We start from the raw sequence: 24,419 nt of genomic DNA, 5'->3' as shown, positions 1-24,419 counted from the left end.
TACGAACGCCAGATAGAAGGAAAAGTCATCGAGTGTGTCATGTGAATATGCTTAAAAGGTACTTTGAAAGGGAAGGAGAGCAAAAGGAGGAGGTTTTAATGATTCTAACTCAAAGTGAAGAACCAAATCCAGATTTGACATTCCTCAAATTAAATTGGAAAACGAGGATGCTCTTAAAAATTGGGATAAATTGTTGAGTTACCTTCCAGAGGAAAAACAAACTGACCCGAAAGAGTTATTGATATCACATGGGCAAGTTTGTGGAGATAAGTTGGGAAGTATTAAAATGGCTATACATGATGTAGATGTGTGAAATGCTGTTCCAATTAAACAACATCCATATAGACTTAACCCTTTAAAATTGGCACAGCTTAACAAGGAAATTGAAAGTATGTTTAAAAATGGCATAATTGAAGTGGGTTGCAGCCAATGGAGCTCACCCATAGTGATGGTACTGAAACGGTTCTGTGTGGACTATGGAAAGGTTAATGTAGTTACAAGAATGGACTCTTATCCTTTCCCACGTTTGGAGGATCGCATTGAGAAGGTGGGACAATCAGCTTTTGTTTCCAAACTGGATTTACTTCAAGGTTCCTGGTAGGTACCTTTATCCGAAAGGACGAAGGAGATTTCAGATTTTGTGACTCCAGATGGTATGTACCAACTCAAAGTTATGCCATTTGGCATGAAAAATGTCCCAGCCACATTTCAACGGTTAACTAACAAAGTTGTTTCAGGATTACCCAATTGTGCGGTGTACATCGACGATCTGGTAATTTTCAGTCAGACATGGAAAGAACATTTGAAGCATCTGATGGAGTTATTTGATTGACTTCAGGAGGGGGGTTTTGGTGGTAAACCGAGCCAAAAGTGAATTTGGAAAAGCCCAAGTCACTTTCCTTGGCCATACAACCGGACAGGGTCGAATGGTCCCACAGGATGTGAAAACAAAAGTTATTGGGGAGTTTCCAATACCCTCGACACGACGGGAAATAATGTGATTTCTTGCCATGAGTGGATTTTATCGGAAATTTGTGCCAAATCTTAGCAGTGTGGTCGCTCCACTGACGGACTTGCTAAAGAAGTATAGCAAATTTCAGTGGACAGCGGAGTATCAACAGGCATTTGACTGCCTGAAAGCTGTGATAACCAATGCTCCTGGGTTGGAGAATTACAAGGGGCTCTGTGATCGGATTGAACTAAAGTATCTGACTTCAAAGAGAAATGCTGAGACGTAGAAAAATGGGTGGATCGTGCAGAGACCTTCTTGTCCAAAGAGACTGTCAATCAAGAGGGATTCCAGTTGGAGGAAGAAGAACTCAAATGAACTATGTTAATATAAATGTTTGTGTGTTTTGTTTTGTTAAACAAAAAAAGTATATTTACTGTCACTGTTGTTTAAAAGGAAAGTGAAAAGGTGAAAAATGAAAACATCTTGCAGTTGATGGGTTTTTCTTTTCTTGGGGGGGGGGGGGGGGAGGTGCCATGTGAGGGTCTCTTTAAGAAAAGTGTGTCTTATCAAATGGCTGCAGTGATGTGTGGGTGGAGCTGGAATGTGATTCTGCTTTTTTACTTTTGTTTTGAACCTGGAAGCTGATTTTGGCTCTGTTTTAATTTCGCTTTCAGTTGGAAAGCTGTATTCAAACCAAGCAGATGTATACTGGTCCCTCTCTCTGTGTGTTAAACAAGGTATTAGATTACTCGATAATTTAAAAGTGATAACAGTTCTCTGTAGACAATTCAAACCTACTGTCTTTGTTAAAAAGCGTTTTGGCTTATGGATGTTGTTAGGAAAGTTACTCAGGGTTACCTATAGAGTACTGTATCTTTTTGGGGGGTTATCAGTGTTGGTAGTTGGTAAGATGTTTCCTGTGGCTTTAGAAAATGTTAACTGGATTCATAGAATTAACTAACAAAGTCGTTAGTTTGTTTTAAAAATACTTTAGTTCTCTGTTGCATCACACCTGTAAAGTGGGCCCTTGTGCTCCCCATAACTAAAACCTGTAAAATGTCGTGGGTCAGGTGAACTCCATGGTATACTTTGGTGTCCTCTAAACCCTGGCCATGACACTACGCTCCAGAGTCCCCAACCTATTTCAATCCTAAAGTCCTCCTCCTATTTTTCCCTTGTCTCATCCAGTGGTGTGTGTGTCCTTCCTAGTAGTTGCCCATACAGATCCTCGCAGCTTTCCCTCCCGAGCATGTCGACGTCCATGTAGGTCCTCCAATAACGATTGGTGCAGCGGCCGTGGGTATGTCTTTGTTTCCTATGTAAGAAGTGTTTAATTTGCATTTATCTTAATTTGTTTCCATTCAGTTGTCTCTTCACTGTCAGTTCATCGGGTGTTGTCAGTCTGTTGTCAGTGTAGAAGTCCCTGACTGTCAGTCCTCTCCCCCCCTTCCCCCCCCCCCCCCTTCCCTCCCCCCACCCCCCACCCCCGTCCCCCCGTCCTGTCTCCACATTTTGAAGGTGGCGTACATTTTGGCTGGCATGAACCTCTGGTTGCAGATGGGGCCTTAATGGACATCTCGGTTAGTCCGAAGTGCTGCCTCAGCTGCTTCCATGGCCAAGTGTAGCTATCACCACTGGGCTCATTGAGCGTTTGTTTGGTGGGGATGGGAGCACTGCCATGGCCAGGGCCCAGAGGGATGTCCCCATGCAACAGTCCTCAACCATTTTACCCACTCGGCCTCCGTTTCCTTTATCCACCTATTTCTCCCTTTCCGCTGTTGCTGCCCAGTGGTGATAGTGCAGGCTTGGGGGGGCCAGCACCCCATGCTTCTCGTTCTTTGCAAGGCTTTTTAGGGGATCCTTGGGTTCTTTCTTCTCCCCCACCCCCCCCCCCCCCCCCCCCCACCCCCGATGAACATATGTAGGACCCAAGTTCTGCCGGGTCTTTGTCCTTTTGGGTATCCGCGAGACTGAGGCATATGCTAGCGTAGGCAGCAGGGTGCCCCTTGCCAGCGAGTCTGTGAACATCTCCTGCAGGTGCAGGGCCAGTGCCGCCGAGAATTGTTTGTAAAGGTCCACCAGGAATCCGTTTGGTCATGGCACCTTCCCCGCCTGCATGGAGTTGATGCTCTCCATGACCTCCCCAGTCCTATAGGTGCTCTAGCCCCAGTTTCCTCTCCTCCCCTACAATTGGTAGGTCCAGTTCATCGAGGAACTGTTTCATCCCCAAGTCACCTGCTGGGGGCTTGGAGGTGTACAGCCCCCGGGGGAGAAGGCCTCAAATTCCTCGTTGACCTTTTCTGGCTCCACTACTAGTTTGCCTCTGCTGTCCCTAATCTGGGCTATTTCCCTCGTGACTGCCTGCTTTGCCGACAGGCGGCTGACTTTGTCTGTGTGTTTGTACAGGGACTCCTTGCCTGGCGGAGTTGCTTTCCTCGTGGAGAGCAGATCAAAGTCCATCTGTACCTCTTTCCTCTCCGCCAGAAGCTCTACGGTCAGGGCCTCGGAGTATAGCCGGTCCACCGTGCTTTGTCAGTGATAATCTCACCCCTGATCACAGCCTTCAGCGCCTCCCAGAGTGTGGAGGGAGAGACCTCTCCATTCTGGTTATTAGTAATATACTTATCTATGGCTTGTGATATTTTCTCGCAGAAAAGCTCCATGGGGTGCGTTGGGTATGGCTCGTCTCCAACCTCGCATCCATGTAATTTCATAGAATTTCATAGAATTTACAGTGCAGAAGGAGGCCATTCGGCCCATCGAGTCTGCACAGGCTCTTGGTAAGAGCACCCTACCCAAGCCCACACCTCCACCCTATCCCCATAACCCAGTAACCCCACCCAACACTAAGGGCAATTTTGGACACGAAGGGCAATTTATCATGGCCAATCCACCTAACCTGCACATCTTTGGACTGTGGGAGGAAACCGGAGCACCCGGAGGAAACCCACGCACACACGGGGAGGATGTGCAGACTCCGCACAGACAGTGACCCAAGCTGGAATCGAACCTGGGACCCTGGAGCTGTGAAGCAATTGTGCTATCCACAAGGCTACCGTGCTGCCCCAAATGTGAAACATGGCTGGAGATTACAATCGTGGATTATTCCTCTCTTTTTAAAAAAAATAAATTTAGAGTACCCAATTCATTTTTACCAATTAAGAGGCAATTTAAGCGAGGCCAATCCATCGAGCCTGTACATCTTTGGGTTGTGGGGGCGAAACCCACGCAAACAAGGGGAGAATGTGCAAACTCCACACAGACAGTGACCCAGAGCCGGGATCGAACCTGGGACCTTGGCGCCGTGAGGCAGCAGTGCTAACCATTGGCCATCGTGCTGCCCGAGTAATCCACTCTTATTATCCCTGGAAGCATCAATTTCTCTACTACACAGAAGTCAATCCGGGAGAAGAAGGCAAACTCCTTCTCCCTGGGTTTGTGAACCTCCAGGGGTGCACTGCCCCCATCTGCTCCATGAATATGCTGAGTTCTTTCACCATATTCAAGGTCCTCTCTGTTTTGGGGTTCGACCTGTCTGTCCGTGAGCCCTGTGCATAGATATAGTCTGCCCCCGCCGCACCCCCATGATAGGTCGGTGTGCGTCGACCTCGGGGATTTCCGCCATGGTCTTCTTTATAAACTCTGTTTCATCCCAGTTAGGAGCGTACACATTTACCAGAAATTCTACTCCCCTATCTTGGACCCCGCTGACCATGACGTACCGTCCCCCTGGGTCCGTAACCGTCCTCGTGGCAGTAAACATCATCCTCATTTAACAGTATGGCTACTCCCCTGGCCCACATCCCATAGCAGGAATGGGAGGTCTGTCCCAGCCAAGCCTTCCTTACCCGCAGTCGGTCCTTCTCTCTCAGCTGGGTCTCCTGGATGAAGACTAAGTCAGCTTTCATACTTTTCAGATGAGCGAAGACTCCGGATCTTCTCACTGGGCCGTTAAGTCCCCTGACGTTCCAGGTGACTATTCTGATGGGTGGTTTCAGTTCTGTCCACCCCCCACGAATGCGGGAACAACCATCCTTACCTCGTGGATGCGGCGCTGATTTCCCTTTGTTCGGGGGACATCCAACATGTCCATGGTCACCATATTCACCATGAGGCCGGGTCCCTGCTGCACTGTTGCAGGATCTGTTCTGAGGGTGTGCTCCACCGACAGAGGGTCAGAATGAGTGAGTGCCGCACGATCGGAGGGTCAGAACTGAGGGAGTATGGCACTTTCAGAAGGTCAGTCCTCAGGGAGAGCCCTCCCAGTACAGGTACAGCGAGGGCTTAGATACAGTGTAAAACTCCCTCGACACTGTCCCCATCAAACTCTCCCAGGACAGGTACAGCACAGGGTTAGATACAGAGGAAAGCTCCCCCTACACTGTCTCAAGGTGTTGTAATACTGGATCTAACCCCATGCTGTATCTGTCCTGGGAGTGTTTGATGGGGACAGTGTAGAGAAAGCTTTACTCTGTATCTAACCCCATGGTGTACCTGTCCTGGGAGTGTTTGATCGGGACAGTGCACAGGAAGCTTTACTCTGTATCTAACCCCGTGCTGTACCTGTCCTGGGAGTGTTTGATGGGGACAGTGTAGAGGGAGCTTTACTCTGTATCTAACACCGTGCTGTATCTGTCCTGGGAGTGTTTGATGGGGACAGTGTGGAGGGAGGTTTACTCTGTATCTAACCCCGTGCTGTACCTGTCCTGGGAGTGTTTGATGGGGACCGTGTAGAGGGACCTTTACTCTGTATCTAACCCCGTGCTGTACCTGTCCTGGGAGTGTTTGATGGGGCAGTGTAGAGGGAGCTTTACTCTGTATCTAACCCCGTGCTGTACCTGTCCTGGGAGTGTTTGATGGGGACAGTGTAGAGGGAGCTTTACTTTGTACCTAACCCCGTGCTGTTCCTGTCCTGGGAGTGTTTGATGGGGACAGTGTAGAGGGAGCTTTACTCTGTATCTAACCCCGTGCTGTTCCTGTCCTGGGAGTGTTTGATGGGGACAGTGTGGAGGGAGCTTTACTCTGTATCTAACCCCGTGCTGTCCCTGTCCTGGGAGTGTTTAATGGGGACAGTGTAGAGGGAGCTTTACTCTGTATCTAACCCCGTGCTGTACCTGTCCTGGGAGTGTTTGATGGGGACAGTGTAGAGGGAGCTTTACTCTGTATCTAATCCTGTGATGTACCTGTCCTGGGAGTGTTTGATGCGGACAGTGTAGAGGGAGCTTTACTCTGTATCTAACCCCGTGCTGTACCTGTCCTGGAAGTGTTTGATGGGGACAGTGTGGAGGGGGCTTTACTCTGTATCTGGTTGTTGTGGGGATATTTCTTGTAGTTTGCTGTAATTTGCAGTTTCTCGTTCTCCTGTCCCAGGTGTTCTGTTCAGCATTGAAGTTACCTGTTCCTATTTTGCCGTTCGGAATTACTGGAGAGGATTTCTCGGTGGGACCTTCAGCGCCTTTGTGTTCAGAGTGTTATCCGTGTGGATTAACGATGATGGTACAGTTAATCGCATGTGTTGTGTGACAGACCCTCAAAATCTTGTCACTGTCCCTCCCTATCTTTGTAACCTCCTCCAGCTCCTAAACCCTCCCTATCTCTGTAACCTCCTCCAGCTCCTAAACCCTCCCTATCTCTGTAACCTACTCCAGCCCCTACAACCCTCCCTATCTCTGTAACCTCCTCCAGCTCCTAAAACCTCCCTATCTCTGTAACCTCCTCCAGCTCCTAAACCCTCCCTATCTTTGTAACCTCCTCCAGTTCCTAAACCCTCCCTATCTCTGTAACCTCCTCCAGCTCCTAAACCCTCCTTATCTCTAACCTCCTCCAGCTCCTAAACCCTCCCTATCTCTGGAACCTCCTCCAGTTCCTAAACCCTCCCTATCTCTGTAACCTCCTCCAGCCCCTACACCCTCCCTATCTCTGTAACCTCCTCCAGCTCCTAAACCCTCCCTATCTCTGTAACCTCCTCCAGCTCCTAAACCCTCCTTATCTCTAACCTCCTCCAGCTCCTAAACCCTCCCTATCTCTGGAACCTCCTCCAGTTCCTAAACCCTCCCTATCTCTGTAACCTCCTCCAGCCCCTACACCCTCCCTATCTCTGTAACCTCCTCCAGCTCCTAAACCCTCCCTATCTCTGTAACCTCCGCCAGCTCCTAAACCCTCCCTATCTCTGTAACCTACGCCAGCTCCTAAACCCTCCCTATCTCTGTAACCTCCGCCATCTCCTAAACCCTCCCTATCTCTGTAACCTCCTCCAGCTCCTAAACCCTCCATATCTCTAGAATCTCTTAAACCCTCTCTATCTCTGTAACCTCCTCCAGCTCCTAAACCCTCCCTATCTCTGTAACCTCCTTCAGCTCCTAAACCCTCCATATCTCTCGAACCTCTTAAACCCTCCCTATCTCTGTAACCTCCTCCAGCTCCTAAACCCTCCCTATCTCTGTAACCTCCTCCAGCTCCTAAACCCTCCATGTCTCTAGAATCTCTTAAACCCTCTCTATCTCTGTAACCTCCTCTAGTTCCTAAACACTCCCTATCTCTGTAACCTCCTCCAGCCCCTACACCCCGCTCTGTCTCTGTAACCTCCTCCAGCTCCTAAACCCTCCCTATCTCTGTAACCTACTCCAGCTCCTAAACCCTGCCTGTCTCTGTTACCTCCTCCAGCTCCTAAACCTTCCCTATCTCTGCAACCTCCTCCAGCACCTACAGCCGTCCCAATCTCTGTAACCTCCTCCAGCCCCTACAACCCTCCATATCTCTGTAACCTCCTCCAGCCACGACACCCTTTCCCATCTCTGCAACCTCCTCCTGCCCCTAGGCCCCTCCCTACCTCTGTAACCTCCTCCAGCCCCTACACCCCTCCCTATCTCTGTAACCTCCTCCAGCCCCTACACCCCTCCCTATCTTTGGAACTTCCTCCAGTCCCTATGCCCTCCCCTATCTCTGTAAACTTCTCCAGCCCCTACACCCCTCCCTATCTCTGTAACCTCCTCCAGTCCCAAACCTCTCCCTATCTCTGTAACCTCCTCCAGTCCCAATGCCCCTCCCTATCTCTGTAACCTCCTCCAGCCCCTACACCCCTCCCTATCTCTGTAACCTCCTCCATCCCCTACACCTCTCCCTATCTCTGTACCCTCCTCCAGCCCCTACACCCTCCCTATCTCTGTAATCTCCTCCAGCCCCTACATTCCTCCCTATCTCTGTAACCTCCTCCAGCCCCTACACCCCTCCCTATCTCTGTAACCTCCTCCAGCCCCTACACCCCTCCCTATCTCTGTAACCTCTTCCAGTCCCAAACCTCTCCCGATCTCTGTAACCTCCTCCAGCCCCTACACCCCTCCCTATCCCCGTAACCTCCTCCAGTCCCTATGCCCCTCCCTATCTCTGTAATCTCCTCCAGCCCCTACACCTCTCCCTATCTCTGTACCCTCCTCCAGCCCCTACACCCCTCCCAATCTCTAACCATCTCCAGCCCCTACACCCCTCCCAATCTCTAACCTTCTCCAGCCCCTACACCCCTCCCTATCTCTATAATCTCCTCCAGCCCCTACACCCCTCCCTATCTGTGTAACCTCCTCCATCCCCTACACCCCTCCCTATCTCTGTAACCTTCTCCAGCCCCTACACCCCTCCCTATCTCTATAACCTCCTTAAAGCTGTTCTCTTTGACAAGGTCTTGTTTACTCATCCAGAATTATGATTATTGCCTCTTTCAGTATTTCAAATGTTAAATTAATTCCTGATATTTTGGGGGTCATTTCATTGACATAGCAGGTGTTATTTATCTCTGAATCTCTAAGTGTTGTAATGACCCACTGCTCCCTGACCCCAGCATGTTGTTCGCGTTTGACCGCTGACCCAGTGTTTGTTTGACCCTCTCTCTCTCTCTCTCTGTCTGTCCCTTTCTTTCCTCAGTCACTATCACAGCTCTGTTCAAGACCAACTTTCGCAGAGATTACCCCTTCGATCTACAGGAGCTGCCTGCCTTCGCTATCATTGGGTTAGTGACTGTGGTCAGATTGGCTCCCTGGACAAGACGCAGCAGAGTGGACAGTGACAGAGAGACAGATGGAGACCGATAACAAGAGAAACAGCGAGAGAGGGGGAGACACTGCATTTGAGAGAGAAAGCGAGACGGTGACCGAGAGAGACGGTGACCGAGAGAGAGCGAGAAACGACGACAGGGAGAGAGAGAGAGACACGGTGACAGGGAGAGAGAGAGAGAGAGACACGGTGACCAAGAGAGAGACGGTGACCGAGAGAGAAAGAGAGAGACGGTGACCGAGAGAGTGAGTGACGGTGACCGAGAGAGAGAGAGAGAGATGGTGACAGAGAGAGAGGGAGACGGTGACCGAGAGAGAGAGGGAGACGGTGACCAAGAGAGAGAGAGAGACGGTGACCGAGAGAGAGAGAGAGACGGTGACCAAGAGAGAGACGGTGACCGAGAGAGAGCGAGAGAGAGACGGTGACAGGTAGAGAGAGAGACGGTCACAGGGAGTGAGAGAGAGAGAGAGACGGTGACCGAGACAGAGACGGTGACCGAGAGAGGGAGCGAGACGATGACTGAGAGAGAGAGAGATGGTGCCGGAGAGAGGGAGTGAGAGAGAGACGGTGACAGGGAGAGAGAGACGGTCATTGAGAGAGAGCGAGATGGCGACAGGTAGAGAGAGAGACAGTGATCGAGAAAGAGAGATGGTGATCGAGAGAGAGAGAGAGAGACGGTGACCGAGAGAGAGAGAGAGACGATGACCGAGAGAGAGAGACGGTGACCGAGAGAGAGAGAGACGGTGACCGAGAGAGAGTGACGGTGACCGAGAGAGAAAGAGAGAGAGACGGTGACCAAGAGAGAGAAAGACGATGACCGAGAGAGAGAGAGACGATAACCGAGAGAGAGAGAGAGAGAGAGACGGTGACCGAGAGAGAGTGACGGTGACCGAGAGAGAAAGAGAGAAAGACGGTGACCAAGAGAGAGAAAGACGATGACCGAGAGATAGAGTGACGATGACCGAGAGAGAGAGAGAAGGTGACCGAGAGAGAGACGGTGACCGAGAGAGAAAGAGAGAGAGAAGGTGACCGAGAGAGAAAGAGAGAGAGAAGGTGACCGAGAGAGAGAAAGAGAGAGAAGGTGACCGAGAGAGAGAGAGACGGTGACCGATAGAGATAGAGAGACGGTGACCGAGAGAGGGAGAGAGAGAGAGAGACGGTGACCGAGAGAGAGAGAGAGAGAGAGAGACGGTGACCGTGAGAAAGAGAGAGAGAGGGACGGTGACCGAGAGAGAGAGAGAGAGAGACGGTGACCGAGAGAGAGAGCGAGAGAGAGACGGTGACCGAGAGAGAGAGAGACGGTGATTGAGAGAGAGAGACGGTGATCGAGAGAGAGAGAGAGAGACGGTGACCGAGAGAGAGAGAGACGGTGATTGAGAGAGAGAGAGATGGCGACAGGTAGAGAGAGAGACGGTGATCGAGAAAGAGAGATGGTGATCGAGAGAGAGAGAGAGAGACGGTGATCGAGAGAGAGAGACGGTGATCGAGAGAGAGAGAGACGGTGATCGAGAGAGAGAGACGGTGATCGAGAGAGAGAGAGAGAGACGGTGACCGAGAGAGAGAGAGACGGTGATTGAGAGAGAGAGAGATGGCGACAGGTAGAGAGAGAGACGGTGATCGAGAAAGAGAGATGGTGATCGAGAGAGAGAGAGAGAGACGGTGATCGAGAGAGAGAGACGGTGATCGAGAGAGAGAGAGAGAGACGGTGACCGAGAGAGAGAGAGACGGTGATTGAGAGAGAGAGAGATGGCGACAGGTAGAGAGAGAGACGGTGATCGAGAAAGAGAGATGGTGATCGAGAGAGAGAGAGAGAGACGGTGATCGAGAGAGAGAGAGAGAGACGGTGACCGAGAGAGAGAGAGAGACGGTGATTGAGAGAGAGAGAGATGGCGACAGGTAGAGAGAGAGACGGTGATCGAGAGAGAGAGACGGTGATCGAGAGAGAGAGAGAGAGAGAGACGGTGACCGAGAGAGAGAGAGAGAGAGACGGTGACAGGGAGAGAGAGAGAGACGGTGACCGAGAGAGAGAGAGACGGTGACCGAGAGAGAGAGAGAGAGAGAGACGGTGACCGAGAGAGAGAGAGAGAGAGACGGTGACAGGGAGAGAGAGAGAGACGGTGACCGAGAGAGAGAGAGACGGTGACCGAGAGAGAGTGACGGTGACCGAGAGAGAAAGAGACGGTGACCGAGAGAGAGAGAGACGGTGATCGAGAGAGAGAGACGGTGACCAAGAGAGAGAAAGACGATGACCGAGAGAGAGAGTGACGATGACCGAGAGAGAGAGAGAGACGGTGACCGAGGGAGAGAGAGGGACGGTGACAGGGAGAGAGAGAGAGACGGTGACAGGGAGTGAGAGTGAGAGTCGGTGACCGAGAGAGAGAGTGAGAGTGAGACGGTGGCGGAGAGAGAGAAGGGACGGTGATCGAGAGAGACGGTGACCGAGAGAGAGAGAAAGATGGTGACCGAGAGAGAGAGACGATGACCGAGAGAGAAAGAGACGGTGACCGAGCGAGAGAGAGACGGTGACCGAGAGAGAGAGAGACGGTGACCGAGCGAGAGCGAGAGAGAGACGGTGACTGAGAGAGAAAGAGAGAGAGAGAGACGGTGACCGAGAGAGAGAGAGACGGTGACCGAGCGAGAGCGAGAGAGACGGTGACCGAGAGAGAGAGAGAGAGAGACTGTGACCGTGAGAGATAGACGGTGATTGAGAGAGAGAGAGACAGTGATCGAGAGAGAGAGAGAGAGAGACGATGTCCGAGAGAGAGAGAGACGGTGACCGAGAGAGAGACGGTGAGCGACAGAGAGAGAGAGAGAGAGATGGTGATCGAGAGAGACCGTGACCAAGAGAGAGAGAGAGACGGTGACCGAGAGAGAACGAGAGAGACGGTGACCAAGAGAGAGACCGTGACGTAGAGAGAGTGAGACGGTGACCAAGTGAGAGAGAGAGAGACGGTGATCTAGAGAGAGAGAGAGAGACGGTGACCGAGAGAGAGAGAGAGAGACGATGACCGAGAGAGAGACGGTGACTGAGAGAGAGAGAGACGGTGACCGAGAGAGAGAGAGAGAGAGAGATGGTGACCGAGAGAGAGAGATATAGATGGTGATCGAGAGAGAGAGAGAGAGTGGGAGAGACAGAGACGGTGACCGATAGAGAGAGAGAGACGGTGACATGGAGAGAGAGACGGTGACCGAGAGAGATAGAGACGGTGACCGAGAGAGAGAGAGAGAGACGGTGACCGAGAGAGAGAGAGAAAGACGGTGACCGAGAGAGAGAGAGAGAGAGACGGTGACCGAGAGAGAGAGAGAGAGAGACGGTGACCGAGAGAGAGACGGTGACCGAGAGAGAGAGAGAGACGGTGACCGAGAGAGAGAGAGACGGTGACAGGGAGAGAGAGAGAGAGACAGAGAGATAAGGTGACTGACCGAGAGAGAGAGAGAGTGACGGTGACCGACAGAGAGAGAGAGAGAGTCGGTGACCGACCGAGAGAGAAAGAGCGAGAGACAGTGACCAAAATAGAGAGAGAGAGAAGGTGAGCGAGAGAGAGAGAGATACAGTGACTGAGAGAGAGAGATACAGTGACTGAGAGAGAGAGAGACGGTGACCGAGAGAAAGAGAGACGGTGACCGAGAGAGAGAGAGACGGTGACCGAGAGAGAGAGAGACGGTGATCACGAGAGAGAGAGAGAGAGAGACTGTGACCAAGAGAGAGAGAGAGACGGTGATCACGAGAGAGAGAGACGGTGACCGAGAGTGAGTGAGAGAGAGAGAGAGACAGACGGTGACCGAGAGAGAGAGAGACGGTGATCACGAGAGAGAGAGAGAGAGAGACGGTGACCAAGAGAGAGAGAGACGGTGATCACGAGAGAGAGACGGTGACCGAGAGAGAGAGAGAGAGAGAGAGAGAGAGCGATGGTGACTGACCGGGAGAGAGAGAGCGAGACGATGACTGAGAAAGAGAGAGAGACGATGACCGACCGAGAGAGAGAGAAAAAGAGGACGACCAACCGAGAGAGAGAGATGGTGACCTAATGGGAGAGAGAGAGAGAGTGAGACGGTGACCGAGAGTGAGACGTGACCGACAGAGGGGGAGAGAGTCGGTGACCGACCGAGAGAGAAAGAGAGAGAGACAGTGACCGAAAGAGAGAGAGAGAGACGGTGACCGAGAGTGAGACGGTGACCGACAGAGGGAGAGAGAGTCGGTGACCGACCGAGAGAGAAAGAGAGAGAGACAGTGACCGAGAGAGAGAGACGGTGACCGAGAGAGAGAGACGGTGACCGAGAGAGAGATTGAGACAGTGACTGAGAGAGTGGGATACGGTGACAGAGAGAGAGAGACCGTGATCGAGAGAGAGACGGTGTCTGAGAGAGGGAGACAGTATCAGAGAACGACGGTGACCGAGAGAGAGAGAGAGACGATGACCGAGAGAGAGAGAGAGAGACGATGACCGAAAGAGTGAGAGAGATGGTGACCGAGAGAGACAGAGACATTGACCGAGAGAGAGAGAGTGAAATGGTGACTGAGAGAGACGGTGACCGAGAGGGAGAGAGAGAGAGACGGTGACAGGGAGAGAGAGAGAGACAGAGAGATACGGTGACTGACCGGGAGAGAGAGAGCGAGACGGTGACCGAGAGAGAGAAAGTGACCGACAGAGAGAGAGAGACGGTGACCGACAGAGAGAGAGAGAGTCGGTGACCGACCGAGAGAGAAAGAGAGAGAGACAGTGACCGAAAGAGAGAGCGAGAGAAGGTGAGCGAGAGAGAGAGAGAGAGACGATGACTGAGAGGGAGAGACCGTGATCGAGAGAGAGACAGAGAGAGACGGTGTCTGAGAGAGAGAAAGAGAGGGAGACAGTATCAGAGAACGACGGTGACCGAGAGAGAGAGAGAGAGAGACAGTGTCTGAGAGAGAGAGAGCGAGACGGTGACCGAGAGAGAGAGACAGTGACAGAGAGAGAGAGAGAGAGAGACGGTGACAGAGAGAGGGAGAGAGAGAGACGGTGACCGAGAGAGAGAGAGAGCCAGAGAGAGAGAGAGAGCGAGAGAGACGGTGACCGAGAGAGAGAGTCTGTGACCGAAAGAGAGAGAGACGGTGACCGAGAGAGAGAGAGACGGTGACCGAGAGAGAGAGACTGTGACCGAGCGAGAGAGGGACGATGACCGAGAGAGAGAGAGAGACGGTGACTGAGAGAGAGAGAGAAAGACGGTGACCGAGAGAGAGAGAGAGACGGTGACCGAGAGAGAGAGACGGTGACCGACAGAGGGAGAGAGAGTCGGTGACCGACCGAGAGAGAAAGAGAGAGAGACGGTGACCGAGAGGGAGAGAGAGAGAGACGGTGACCGAGAGAGAGATTGAGACAGTGACTGAGAGAGTGGGATACGGTGACAGAGAGAGAGAGACCGTGATCGAGAGAGAGACGGTGTCTGAGAGAGGGCAACAGTATCAGAGAACGACGGTGACAGAGAGAGAGAGACGATGACCGAGAGAGAGAGAGACGATGACCGAAAGAGTGAGAGAGATGGTGACCGAGAGAGACAGAGACATTGACCGAGAGAGAGAGAGTGAAATGGTGACTGAGAGAGACGGTGACCAAGAGAGGGAGAGAGAGAGAGACGGTGACAGGGAGAGAGAGAGAGACAGAGAGATACGGTGACTGACTGGGAGAGAGAGAGCGAGACGGTGACCGAGAGAGAGAAAGTGACCGACAGAGAGAGAAAGACGGTGACCGACAGAGAGAGAGAGAGTCGGTGACCGACAGAGAGAGAGAGATACAGTGACTGAGAGAGAGAGATACGGTGACAGAGAGCGAGGGACGGTGACCGAGAGAAAGAGAGAGAGACGATGACTGAGAGGGAGAGACCGTGATCGAGAGAGAGACAGAGAGAGACGGTGTCTGAGAGAGAGAAAGAGAGGGAGACAGTATCAGAGAACGACGGTGACCGAGAGAGAGAGAGAGAGAGACAGTGTCTGAGAGAGAGAGAGAGAGACGGTGACCGAGAGAGAGAGACAGTGACAGAGAGAGAGAGAGAGAGAGACGGTGACCGAGAGAGAGAGACGGTGACAGAGAGAGAGAGAGAGAGAGACGGTGACCGAAAGAGTGAGAGAGACGGTGACTGAGAGAGAGAGAGAGAGAGAGAGAGAGACGATGACCGAGAGAGAGAGAGTGTGACGGTGACTGAGAGAGAGAGAGTCGGTGACCGAGAGAGAGAGAGATACGGTGACCGAGAGAGAGAGAGAGCCAGAGAGAGAGAGAGAGAGAGCGAGAGAGACGGTGACCGAGAGAGATAGAGACGGTGACCGAAAGAGAGAGAGACGGTGACCGAGAGAGAGAGAGACGGTGATCGAGAGAGAGAGACTGTGACCGAGCGAGAGAGGGACGATGACCGAGAGAGAGAGAGAGACGGTGACCGAGAGAGAGAGACGGTGACTGAGAGAGAGAGAGAAAGACGGTGACCGAGAGAGAGAGAGAGACGGTGACCGAGAGAGAGAGACGGTGACCGAGAGAGAGAGAGAGACGATGACCGAGAGAGAGAGACGGTGACAGAGAGAGAGAGAGAGAGAGAGACGGTGACCGAGAGAGAGAGAGAAAGACGGTGACCGAGAGAGAGAGAGAGACGGTGACCGAGAGAGAGAGACGGTGACCGAGAGAGAGAGAGAGACGATGACCGAGAGAGAGAGAGTGTGACGGTGACTGAGAGAGAGAGAGACGGTGACCGAGAGAGAGACGGTGACCGAGAGAGAGCGAGAGAGACGGTGACCGAGAGAGATAGAGACGGTGAGCGAAAGAGAGAGAGACGGTGACCGAGAGAGAGAGACTGTGACCGAGCGAGAGAGGGACGATGACCGAGAGAGAGAGAGAGACGGTGATCGAGAGAGAGAGAGACGGTGATCACGAGAGAGGGAGAGAGAGAGACGGTGACCAAGAGAGAGAGAGACGGTGATCACGAGAGAGAGAGAGAGAGAGAGACGGTGACCGAGAGTGAGTGAGAGAGAGAGAGAGACAGACGGTGACCGAGAGGTAGAAGGAGAGAGACGGTGACCGAGAGAGAGAGAGAGAGATGGTTACTGACCGGGAGAGAGAGAGCGAGACGATGACTGAGAAAGAGAGAGAGACGATGACCGACCGAGAGAGAGAGAAAAAGAGGATGACCAACCGAGAGAGAGAGATGGTGACCTAATGGGAGAGAGAGAGAGAGAGAGACGCTGACCGAGAGTGAGACGGTGACTGACAGAGGGAGAGAGAGTCGGTGACCGACCGAGAGAGAAAGAGAGAGAGACAGTGACCGAAAGAGAGAGAGAGAGACGGTGACCGAGAGTGAGACGGTGACCGACAGAGGGAGAGAGAGTCGGTGACCGACCGAGAGAGAAAGAGAGGGAGACGGTGACCGAGAGGGAGAGAGTGAGAGACGGTGACCGAGAGAGAGATTAAGACAGTGACTGAGAGAGTGGGATACGGTGACAGAGAGAGAGAGACCGTGATCGAGAGAGAGACGGTGACTGAGAGAGGGCGACAGTATCAGAGAACGACGGTGACCGAGAGAGAGAGAGACGATGACCGAGAGAGAGAGAGACGATGACCGAAAGAGTGAGAGAGATGGTGACCGAGAGAGACAGAGACATTGACCGAGAGAGAGAGAGTGAAACGGTGACTGAGAGAGACGGTGACCAAGAGAGGGAGAGAGAGAGAGACGGTGACAGGGAGAGAGAGAGAGACAGAGAGATACGGTGACTGACCGGGAGAGAGAGAGAGAGTCGGTGACCGACCGAGAAAGAGAGAGAGACAGTGACCGAAAGAGAGAGAGAGAGAAGGTGAGCGAGAGAGAGAGAGATACAGTGACTGAGAGAGAGAAATACGGTGACAGAGAGCGAGGGACGGTGACCGAGAGAGAGAGACGGTGACAGAGAGAGCGCGAGAGAGAGACGGTGACCGAAAGAGTGAGAGAGACGGTGGCTGAGAGAGAGAGAGAGAGACGGTGACCGAGAGAGAGAGAGAGACGGTGACCGAGAGAGAGAGAGAGCCAGAGAGAGAGAGAGAGAGATCGAGAGAGACGGTGACCGAGAGAGATAGAGACGGTGACCGAAAGAGAGAGAGACGGTGACCGAGAGAGAGAGACTGTGACCGAGCGAGAGAGGGACGATGACCGAGAGAGAGAGAGAGACGGTGACCGAGAGAGAGAGAGACGGTGACCGAAAGAGAGAGAGAGAGAGAGACGATGACCGAGAGAGAGAGAGATGATGACCGAGAGAGAGAGAGAGACGGTGACCAAGAGAGAGCGAGACGGTGATCACGAGAGAGAGAGAGAGAGACACGGTGACCGAGAGTGAGTGAGAGAGAGAGAGAGAGAGAGAGACAGACGGTGACCGAGAGGTAGAAGGAGAGAGACGGTGACCGAGAGACGGTGATCGAGAGAGAGAGACGGTGACCGAGAGAGTGATGACCGACCGAGAGAGAGAGAGAGAGACGATGACTGACCGGGAGAGAGTGAGCGAGACGGTGACTGAGAGAGAGAGAGAGAGATGATGACCGACTGAGAGAGAGAGAGAGAGATGGTGACTGACCGGGAGAGAGAGAGCGAGACGATGACTGAGAAAGAGAGAGAGACGATGACCGACCGAGAGAGAAAGAAAAGACGATGACCGACCGAGAGAGAGAGATGGTGACCTAAAGGGAGAGAGAGAGAGAGAGACGGTGACCGAGAGTGAGACGGTGACCGACAGAGGGAGAGAGAGTCGGTGACCGACCGAGAGAGAAAGAGAGAGAGACGGTGACCGAGAGGGAGAGAGAGAGAGAGACGGTGACCGACAGAGAGAGAGAGGCAGTAACTGAGAGAGAGGGATACGGTGACAGAGAGAGAGAGACCGTGATCGAGAGAGAGACGGTGTCTGAGAGAGGGAGACAGTATCAGAGAACGACGGTGACCGAGAGAGAGAGAGACGATGACCGAGAGAGAGAGAGAGAGAGAGACGGTGACCGAGAGAGACAGAGAGACAATGACCGAGAGAGAGAGAGAGAGAGAGACGGTGACCGAGAGAGACAATGACCGAGAGAGAGAGAGTGAAACGTTGACTGAGAGAGGGAGAGACGGTGACCGAGAGAGAGACGGTGACCGAGAGAGAGGCGGTGACCGAGCGAGAGAGGGACGATGACCGAGAGAGAGAGAGAGAGAGAAACGGTGACCGAAAGAGAGAGAGAGACGATGACCGAGAGAGAGAGAGACGGTGACCAAGAGAGAGAGTGACGGTGATCAAGAGAGAGTGAGTGAGAGAGAGAGAGACGGTGACCAAGAGATAGAAGGAGAGAGACGGTGACCGAGAGATAGAAGGAGAGAGACGGTGGCCGAGGGACGGTGATCGAGAGAGAGATGGTGACCGAGAGAGTGATGACCGACCGAAAGCGAGAGAGAGAGAGACGATGACTGACCGGTAGAGAGTGAGCGAGACGGTGACTGAGAGAGAGAGAGAGACGATGACCGACCGAGCGAGAGAGAGAGATGGTGACTGACCGGGAGAGAGAGAGCGAGACGGTTACTGAGAAAGAGAGAGAGACGATGACCGACCGAGAGAGAGAGAAAAAGACGATGGCCGACCGAGAGAGAGAGATGGTGACCGAGAGTGAGAGAGAGTCAGTGACTGAGAGAGAGAGATACGGTGACAGAAGAGCGAGGGACAGTGACCGAGAGAAAGCGAGAGAGACGATGACAGAGAGAGAGACCGTGATCGAGAGAGAGAGAGAGAGACGGTGACCGAGAGAGAGAGAGTGAGACGGTGACTGAGAGAGAGAGAGACGGTGACCGAGAGAGAGAGAGAGCCAGAGAGAGAGAGAGAGAGATCGAGAGAGACGGTGACCGAGAGAGATAGAGACGGTGACCGAAAGAGAGAGAGACGGTGACCGAGAGAGAGAGACTATGACCGAGCGAGAGAGGGACGATGACCGAGAGAGAGAGAGAGACGGTGACCGAGAGAGAGAGAGACGGTGACCGAAAGAGAGAGAGAGAGAGAGACGATGACCGAGAGAGAGAGAGACGATGACCGAGAGAGAGAGAGAGACGGTGACCAAGAGAGAGCGAGACGGTGATCACGAGAGAGAGAGAGAGAGACACGGTGACCGAGAGTGAGTGAGAGAGAGAGAGAGAGAGAGAGACAGACGGTGACCGAGAGGTAGAAGGAGAGAGACCGTGACCGAGAGACGGTGATCGAGAGAGAGAGACGGTGACCGAGAGAGTGATGACCGACCGAGAGAGAGAGAGAGAGACGATGACTGACCGGGAGAGAGTGAGCGAGACGGTGACTGAGAGAGAGAGAGAGAGATGATGACCGACTGAGAGAGAGAGAGAGAGATGGTGACTGACCGGGAGAGAGAGAGCGAGACGATGACTGAGAAAGAGAGAGAGACGATGACCGACCGAGAGAGAAAGAAAAGACGATGACCGACCGAGAGAGAGAGATGGTGACCTAAAGGGAGAGAGAGAGAGAGAGACGGTGACCGAGAGTGAGACGGTGACCGACAGAGGGAGAGAGAGTCGGTGACCGACCGAGAGAGAAAGAGAGAGAGACGGTGACCGAGAGGGAGAGAGAGAGAGAGACGGTGACCGACAGAGAGAGAGAGGCAGTAACTGAGAGAGAGGGATACGGTGACAGAGAGAGAGAGACCGTGATCGAGAGAGAGACGGTGTCTGAGAGAGGGAGACAGTATCAGAGAACGACGGTGACCGAGAGAGAGAGAGACGATGACCGAGAGAGAGAGAGAGAGAGAGACGGTGACCGAGAGAGACAGAGAGACAATGACCGAGAGAGAGAGAGAGAGAGAGACGGTGACCGAGAGAGACAATGACCGAGAGAGAGAGAGTGAAACGTTGACTGAGAGAGGGAGAGACGGTGACCGAGAGAGAGACGGTGACCGAGAGAGAGGCGGTGACCGAGCGAGAGAGGGACGATGACCGAGAGAGAGAGAGAGAGAGAAACGGTGACCGAAAGAGAGAGAGAGAGAGACGATGACCGAGAGAGAGAGAGACGGTGACCAAGAGAGAGAGTGACGGTGATCAAGAGAGAGTGAGTGAGAGAGAGAGAGACGGTGACCAAGAGATAGAAGGAGAGAGACGGTGACCGAGAGATAGAAGGAGAGAGACGGTGGCCGAGGGACGGTGATCGAGAGAGAGATGTTGACCGAGAGAGTGATGACCGACCGAAAGCGAGAGAGAGAGAGACGATGACTGACCGGTAGAGAGTGAGCGAGACGGTGACTGAGAGAGAGAGAGAGACGATGACCGACCGAGCGAGAGAGAGAGATGGTGACTGACCGGGAGAGAGAGAGCGAGACGGTTACTGAGAAAGAGAGAGAGACGATGACCGACCGAGAGAGAGAGAAAAAGACGATGGCCGACCGAGAGAGAGAGATGGTGACCGAGAGTGAGAGAGAGTCAGTGACTGAGAGAGAGAGATACGGTGACAGAAGAGCGAGGGACAGTGACCGAGAGAAAGCGAGAGAGACGATGACAGAGAGAGAGACCGTGATCGAGAGAGAGAGAGAGAGACGGTGACCGAGAGAGAGAGAGTGAGACGGTGACTGAGAGAGAGAGAGACGGTGACCGAGAGAGAGAGAGAGCCAGAGAGAGAGAAAGAGAGATCGAGAGAGACGGTGACCGAGAGAGATAGAGACGGTGACCGAAAGAGAGAGAGACGGTGACCGAGAGAGAGAGACTGTGACCGAGCGAGAGAGGGACGATGACCGAGAGAGAGAGAGAGACGGTGACCGAGAGAGAGAGAGACGGTGACCGAAAGAGAGAGAGAGAGAGAGACGATGACCGAGAGAGAGAGAGACGATGACCGAGAGAGAGAGAGAGACGGTGACCAAGAGAGAGCGAGACGGTGATCACGAGAGAGAGAGAGAGAGACACGGTGACCGAGAGTGAGTGAGAGAGAGAGAGAGAGAGACAGACGGTGACCGAGAGGTAGAAGGAGAGAGACCGTGACCGAGAGACGGTGATCGAGAGAGAGAGACGGTGACCGAGAGAGTGATGACCGACCGAGAGAGAGAGAGAGAGACGATGACTGACCGGGAGAGAGTGAGCGAGACGGTGACTGAGAGAGAGAGAGAGAGATGATGACCGACTGAGAGAGAGAGAGAGAGATGGTGACTGACCGGGAGAGAGAGAGCGAGACGATGACTGAGAAAGAGAGAGAGACGATGACCGACCGAGAGAGAAAGAAAAGACGATGACCGACCGAGAGAGAGAGATGGTGACCTAAAGGGAGAGAGAGAGAGAGAGACGGTGACCGAGAGTGAGACGGTGACCGACAGAGGGAGAGAGAGTCGGTGACCGACCGAGAGAGAAAGAGAGAGAGACGGTGACCGAGAGGGAGAGAGAGAGAGAGACGGTGACCGACAGAGAGAGAGAGGCAGTAACTGAGAGAGAGGGATACGGTGACAGAGAGAGAGAGACCGTGATCGAGAGAGAGACGGTGTCTGAGAGAGGGAGACAGTATCAGAGAACGACGGTGACCGAGAGAGAGAGAGACGATGACCGAGAGAGAGAGAGAGAGAGAGACGGTGACCGAGAGAGACAGAGAGACAATGACCGAGAGAGAGAGAGAGAGAGAGACGGTGACCGAGAGAGACAATGACCGAGAGAGAGAGAGTGAAACGTTGACTGAGAGAGGGAGAGACGGTGACCGAGAGAGAGACGGTGACCGAGAGAGAGGCGGTGACCGAGCGAGAGAGGGACGATGACCGAGAGAGAGAGAGAGAGAGAAACGGTGACCGAAAGAGAGAGAGAGAGAGACGATGACCGAGAGAGAGAGAGACGGTGACCAAGAGAGAGAGTGACGGTGATCAAGAGAGAGTGAGTGAGAGAGAGAGAGACGGTGACCAAGAGATAGAAGGAGAGAGACGGTGACCGAGAGATAGAAGGAGAGAGACGGTGGCCGAGGGACGGTGATCGAGAGAGAGATGGTGACCGAGAGAGTGATGACCGACCGAAAGCGAGAGAGAGAGAGACGATGACTGACCGGTAGAGAGTGAGCGAGACGGTGACTGAGAGAGAGAGAGAGACGATGACCGACCGAGCGAGAGAGAGAGATGGTGACTGACCGGGAGAGAGAGAGCGAGACGGTTACTGAGAAAGAGAGAGAGACGATGACCGACCGAGAGAGAGAGAAAAAGACGATGGCCGACCGAGAGAGAGAGATGGTGACCGAGAGTGAGAGAGAGTCAGTGACTGAGAGAGAGAGATACGGTGACAGAAGAGCGAGGGACAGTGACCGAGAGAAAGCGAGAGAGACGATGACAGAGAGAGAGACCGTGATCGAGAGAGAGAGAGAGAGACGGTGACCGAGAGAGAGAGAGTGAGACGGTGACTGAGAGAGAGAGAGACGGTGACCAAGAGAGAGAGAGACGGTGACCGAGAGAGAGAGAGAGAGAGACGGTGACCAAGAGAGAGAGAGAGAGAGATGGTGACCGAGAGTGAGAGAGAGTCAGTGACCGAGAGAGAGAGATACGGTGACAGAAGAGCGAGGGACAGTGACCGAGAGAAAGCGAGAGAGACGATGACAGAGAGAGAGACCGTGATCGAGAGAGAGACGGTGTCTGAGAGAGAGGGAGACAGTGTCTGAGAGAGAGAGAGAGAGAGGCAGTGACCGAGAGAGAGAGAGAAAGACGGTGACCGAGACAGAGAGAGAGACGGTGACCGAGAGAGAGAGAGAGAGAGACGGTGACCGAGAGAGAGAGAGTGAGACGGTGACTGAGAGAGAGAGAGACGGTGACTGACCGGTAGAGAGTGAGCGAGACGGTGACTGAGAGAGAGAGAGAGACGATGACCGACCGAGCGAGAGAGAGAGATGGTGACTGACCGGGAGAGAGAGAGCGAGACGGTTACTGAGAAAGAGAGAGAGACGATGACCGACCGAGAGAGAGAGAGAAAAAGACGATGGCCGACCGAGAGAGAGAGATGGTGACCGAGAGTGAGAGAGAGTCAGTGACTGAGAGAGAGAGATACGGTGACAGAAGAGCGAGGGACAGTGACCGAGAGAAAGCGAGAGAGACGATGACAGAGAGAGAGACCGTGATCGAGAGAGAGAGAGAGAGACGGTGACCGAGAGAGAGAGAGTGAGACGGTGACTGAGAGAGAGAGAGACGGTGACCGAGAGAGAGAGAGAGCCAGAGAGAGAGAGAGAGAGATCGAGAGAGACGGTGACCGAGAGAGATAGAGACGGTGACCGAAAGAGAGAGAGACGGTGACCGAGAGAGAGAGACTGTGACCGAGCGAGAGAGGGACGATGACCGAGAGAGAGAGAGAGACGGTGACCGAGAGAGAGAGAGACGGTGACCGAAAGAGAGAGAGAGAGAGAGACGATGACCGAGAGAGAGAGAGAGACGATGACCGAGAGAGAGAGAGAGACGGTGACCAAGAGAGAGCGAGACGGTGATCACGAGAGAGAGAGAGAGAGACACGGTGACCGAGAGTGAGTGAGAGAGAGAGAGAGAGAGAGAGACAGACGGTGACCGAGAGGTAGAAGGAGAGAGACCGTGACCGAGAGACGGTGATCGAGAGAGAGAGACGGTGACCGAGAGAGTGATGACCGACCGAGAGAGAGAGAGAGAGACGATGACTGACCGGGAGAGAGTGAGCGAGACGGTGACTGAGAGAGAGAGAGAGAGATGATGACCGACTGAGAGAGAGAGAGAGAGATGGTGACTGACCGGGAGAGAGAGAGCGAGACGATGACTGAGAAAGAGAGAGAGACGATGACCGACCGAGAGAGAAAGAAAAGACGATGACCGACCGAGAGAGAGAGATGGTGACCTAAAGGGAGAGAGAGAGAGAGAGACGGTGACCGAGAGTGAGACGGTGACCGACAGAGGGAGAGAGAGTCGGTGACCGACCGAGAGAGAAAGAGAGAGAGACGGTGACCGAGAGGGAGAGAGAGAGAGAGACGGTGACCGACAGAGAGAGAGAGGCAGTAACTGAGAGAGAGGGATACGGTGACAGAGAGAGAGAGACCGTGATCGAGAGAGAGACGGTGTCTGAGAGAGGGAGACAGTATCAGAGAACGACGGTGACCGAGAGAGAGAGAGACGATGACCGAGAGAGAGAGAGAGAGAGAGACGGTGACCGAGAGAGACAGAGAGACAATGACCGAGAGAGAGAGAGAGAGAGAGACGGTGACCGAGAGAGACAATGACCGAGAGAGAGAGAGTGAAACGTTGACTGAGAGAGGGAGAGACGGTGACCGAGAGAGAGACGGTGACCGAGAGAGAGACGGTGACCGAGAGAGAGGCGGTGACCGAGCGAGAGAGGGACGATGACCGAGAGAGAGAGAGAGAGAGAAACGGTGACCGAAAGAGAGAGAGAGAGAGACGATGACCGAGAGAGAGAGAGACGGTGACCAAGAGAGAGAGTGACGGTGATCAAGAGAGAGTGAGTGAGAGAG

At 53.2% G+C, this 24,419-nt stretch overlaps 1 protein-coding gene across 1 annotated transcript in view; it reads left to right on the top strand.

Annotated features, from left to right (window-relative positions):
- Window positions 1-24,419, top strand: part of LOC140392886 (chloride channel protein-like) — a 1,200,068-nt gene that overhangs the window by 900,556 nt on the left and 275,093 nt on the right. Inside the window, 2 exon segments of the mRNA XM_072478647.1 lie at window positions 6,323-6,448; window positions 8,867-8,951. Coding sequence (XP_072334748.1) covers window positions 6,323-6,448; window positions 8,867-8,951 — 211 coding nt within the window.

This window comes from Scyliorhinus torazame, chromosome 16, assembly GCF_047496885.1.
Source record: "Scyliorhinus torazame isolate Kashiwa2021f chromosome 16, sScyTor2.1, whole genome shotgun sequence".
Taxonomy (NCBI): Eukaryota; Metazoa; Chordata; class Chondrichthyes; order Carcharhiniformes; family Scyliorhinidae; genus Scyliorhinus; species Scyliorhinus torazame.
Note: the sequence above shows the minus strand (reverse complement) of the source record. Positions and strands in the feature narration are given on the sequence as shown.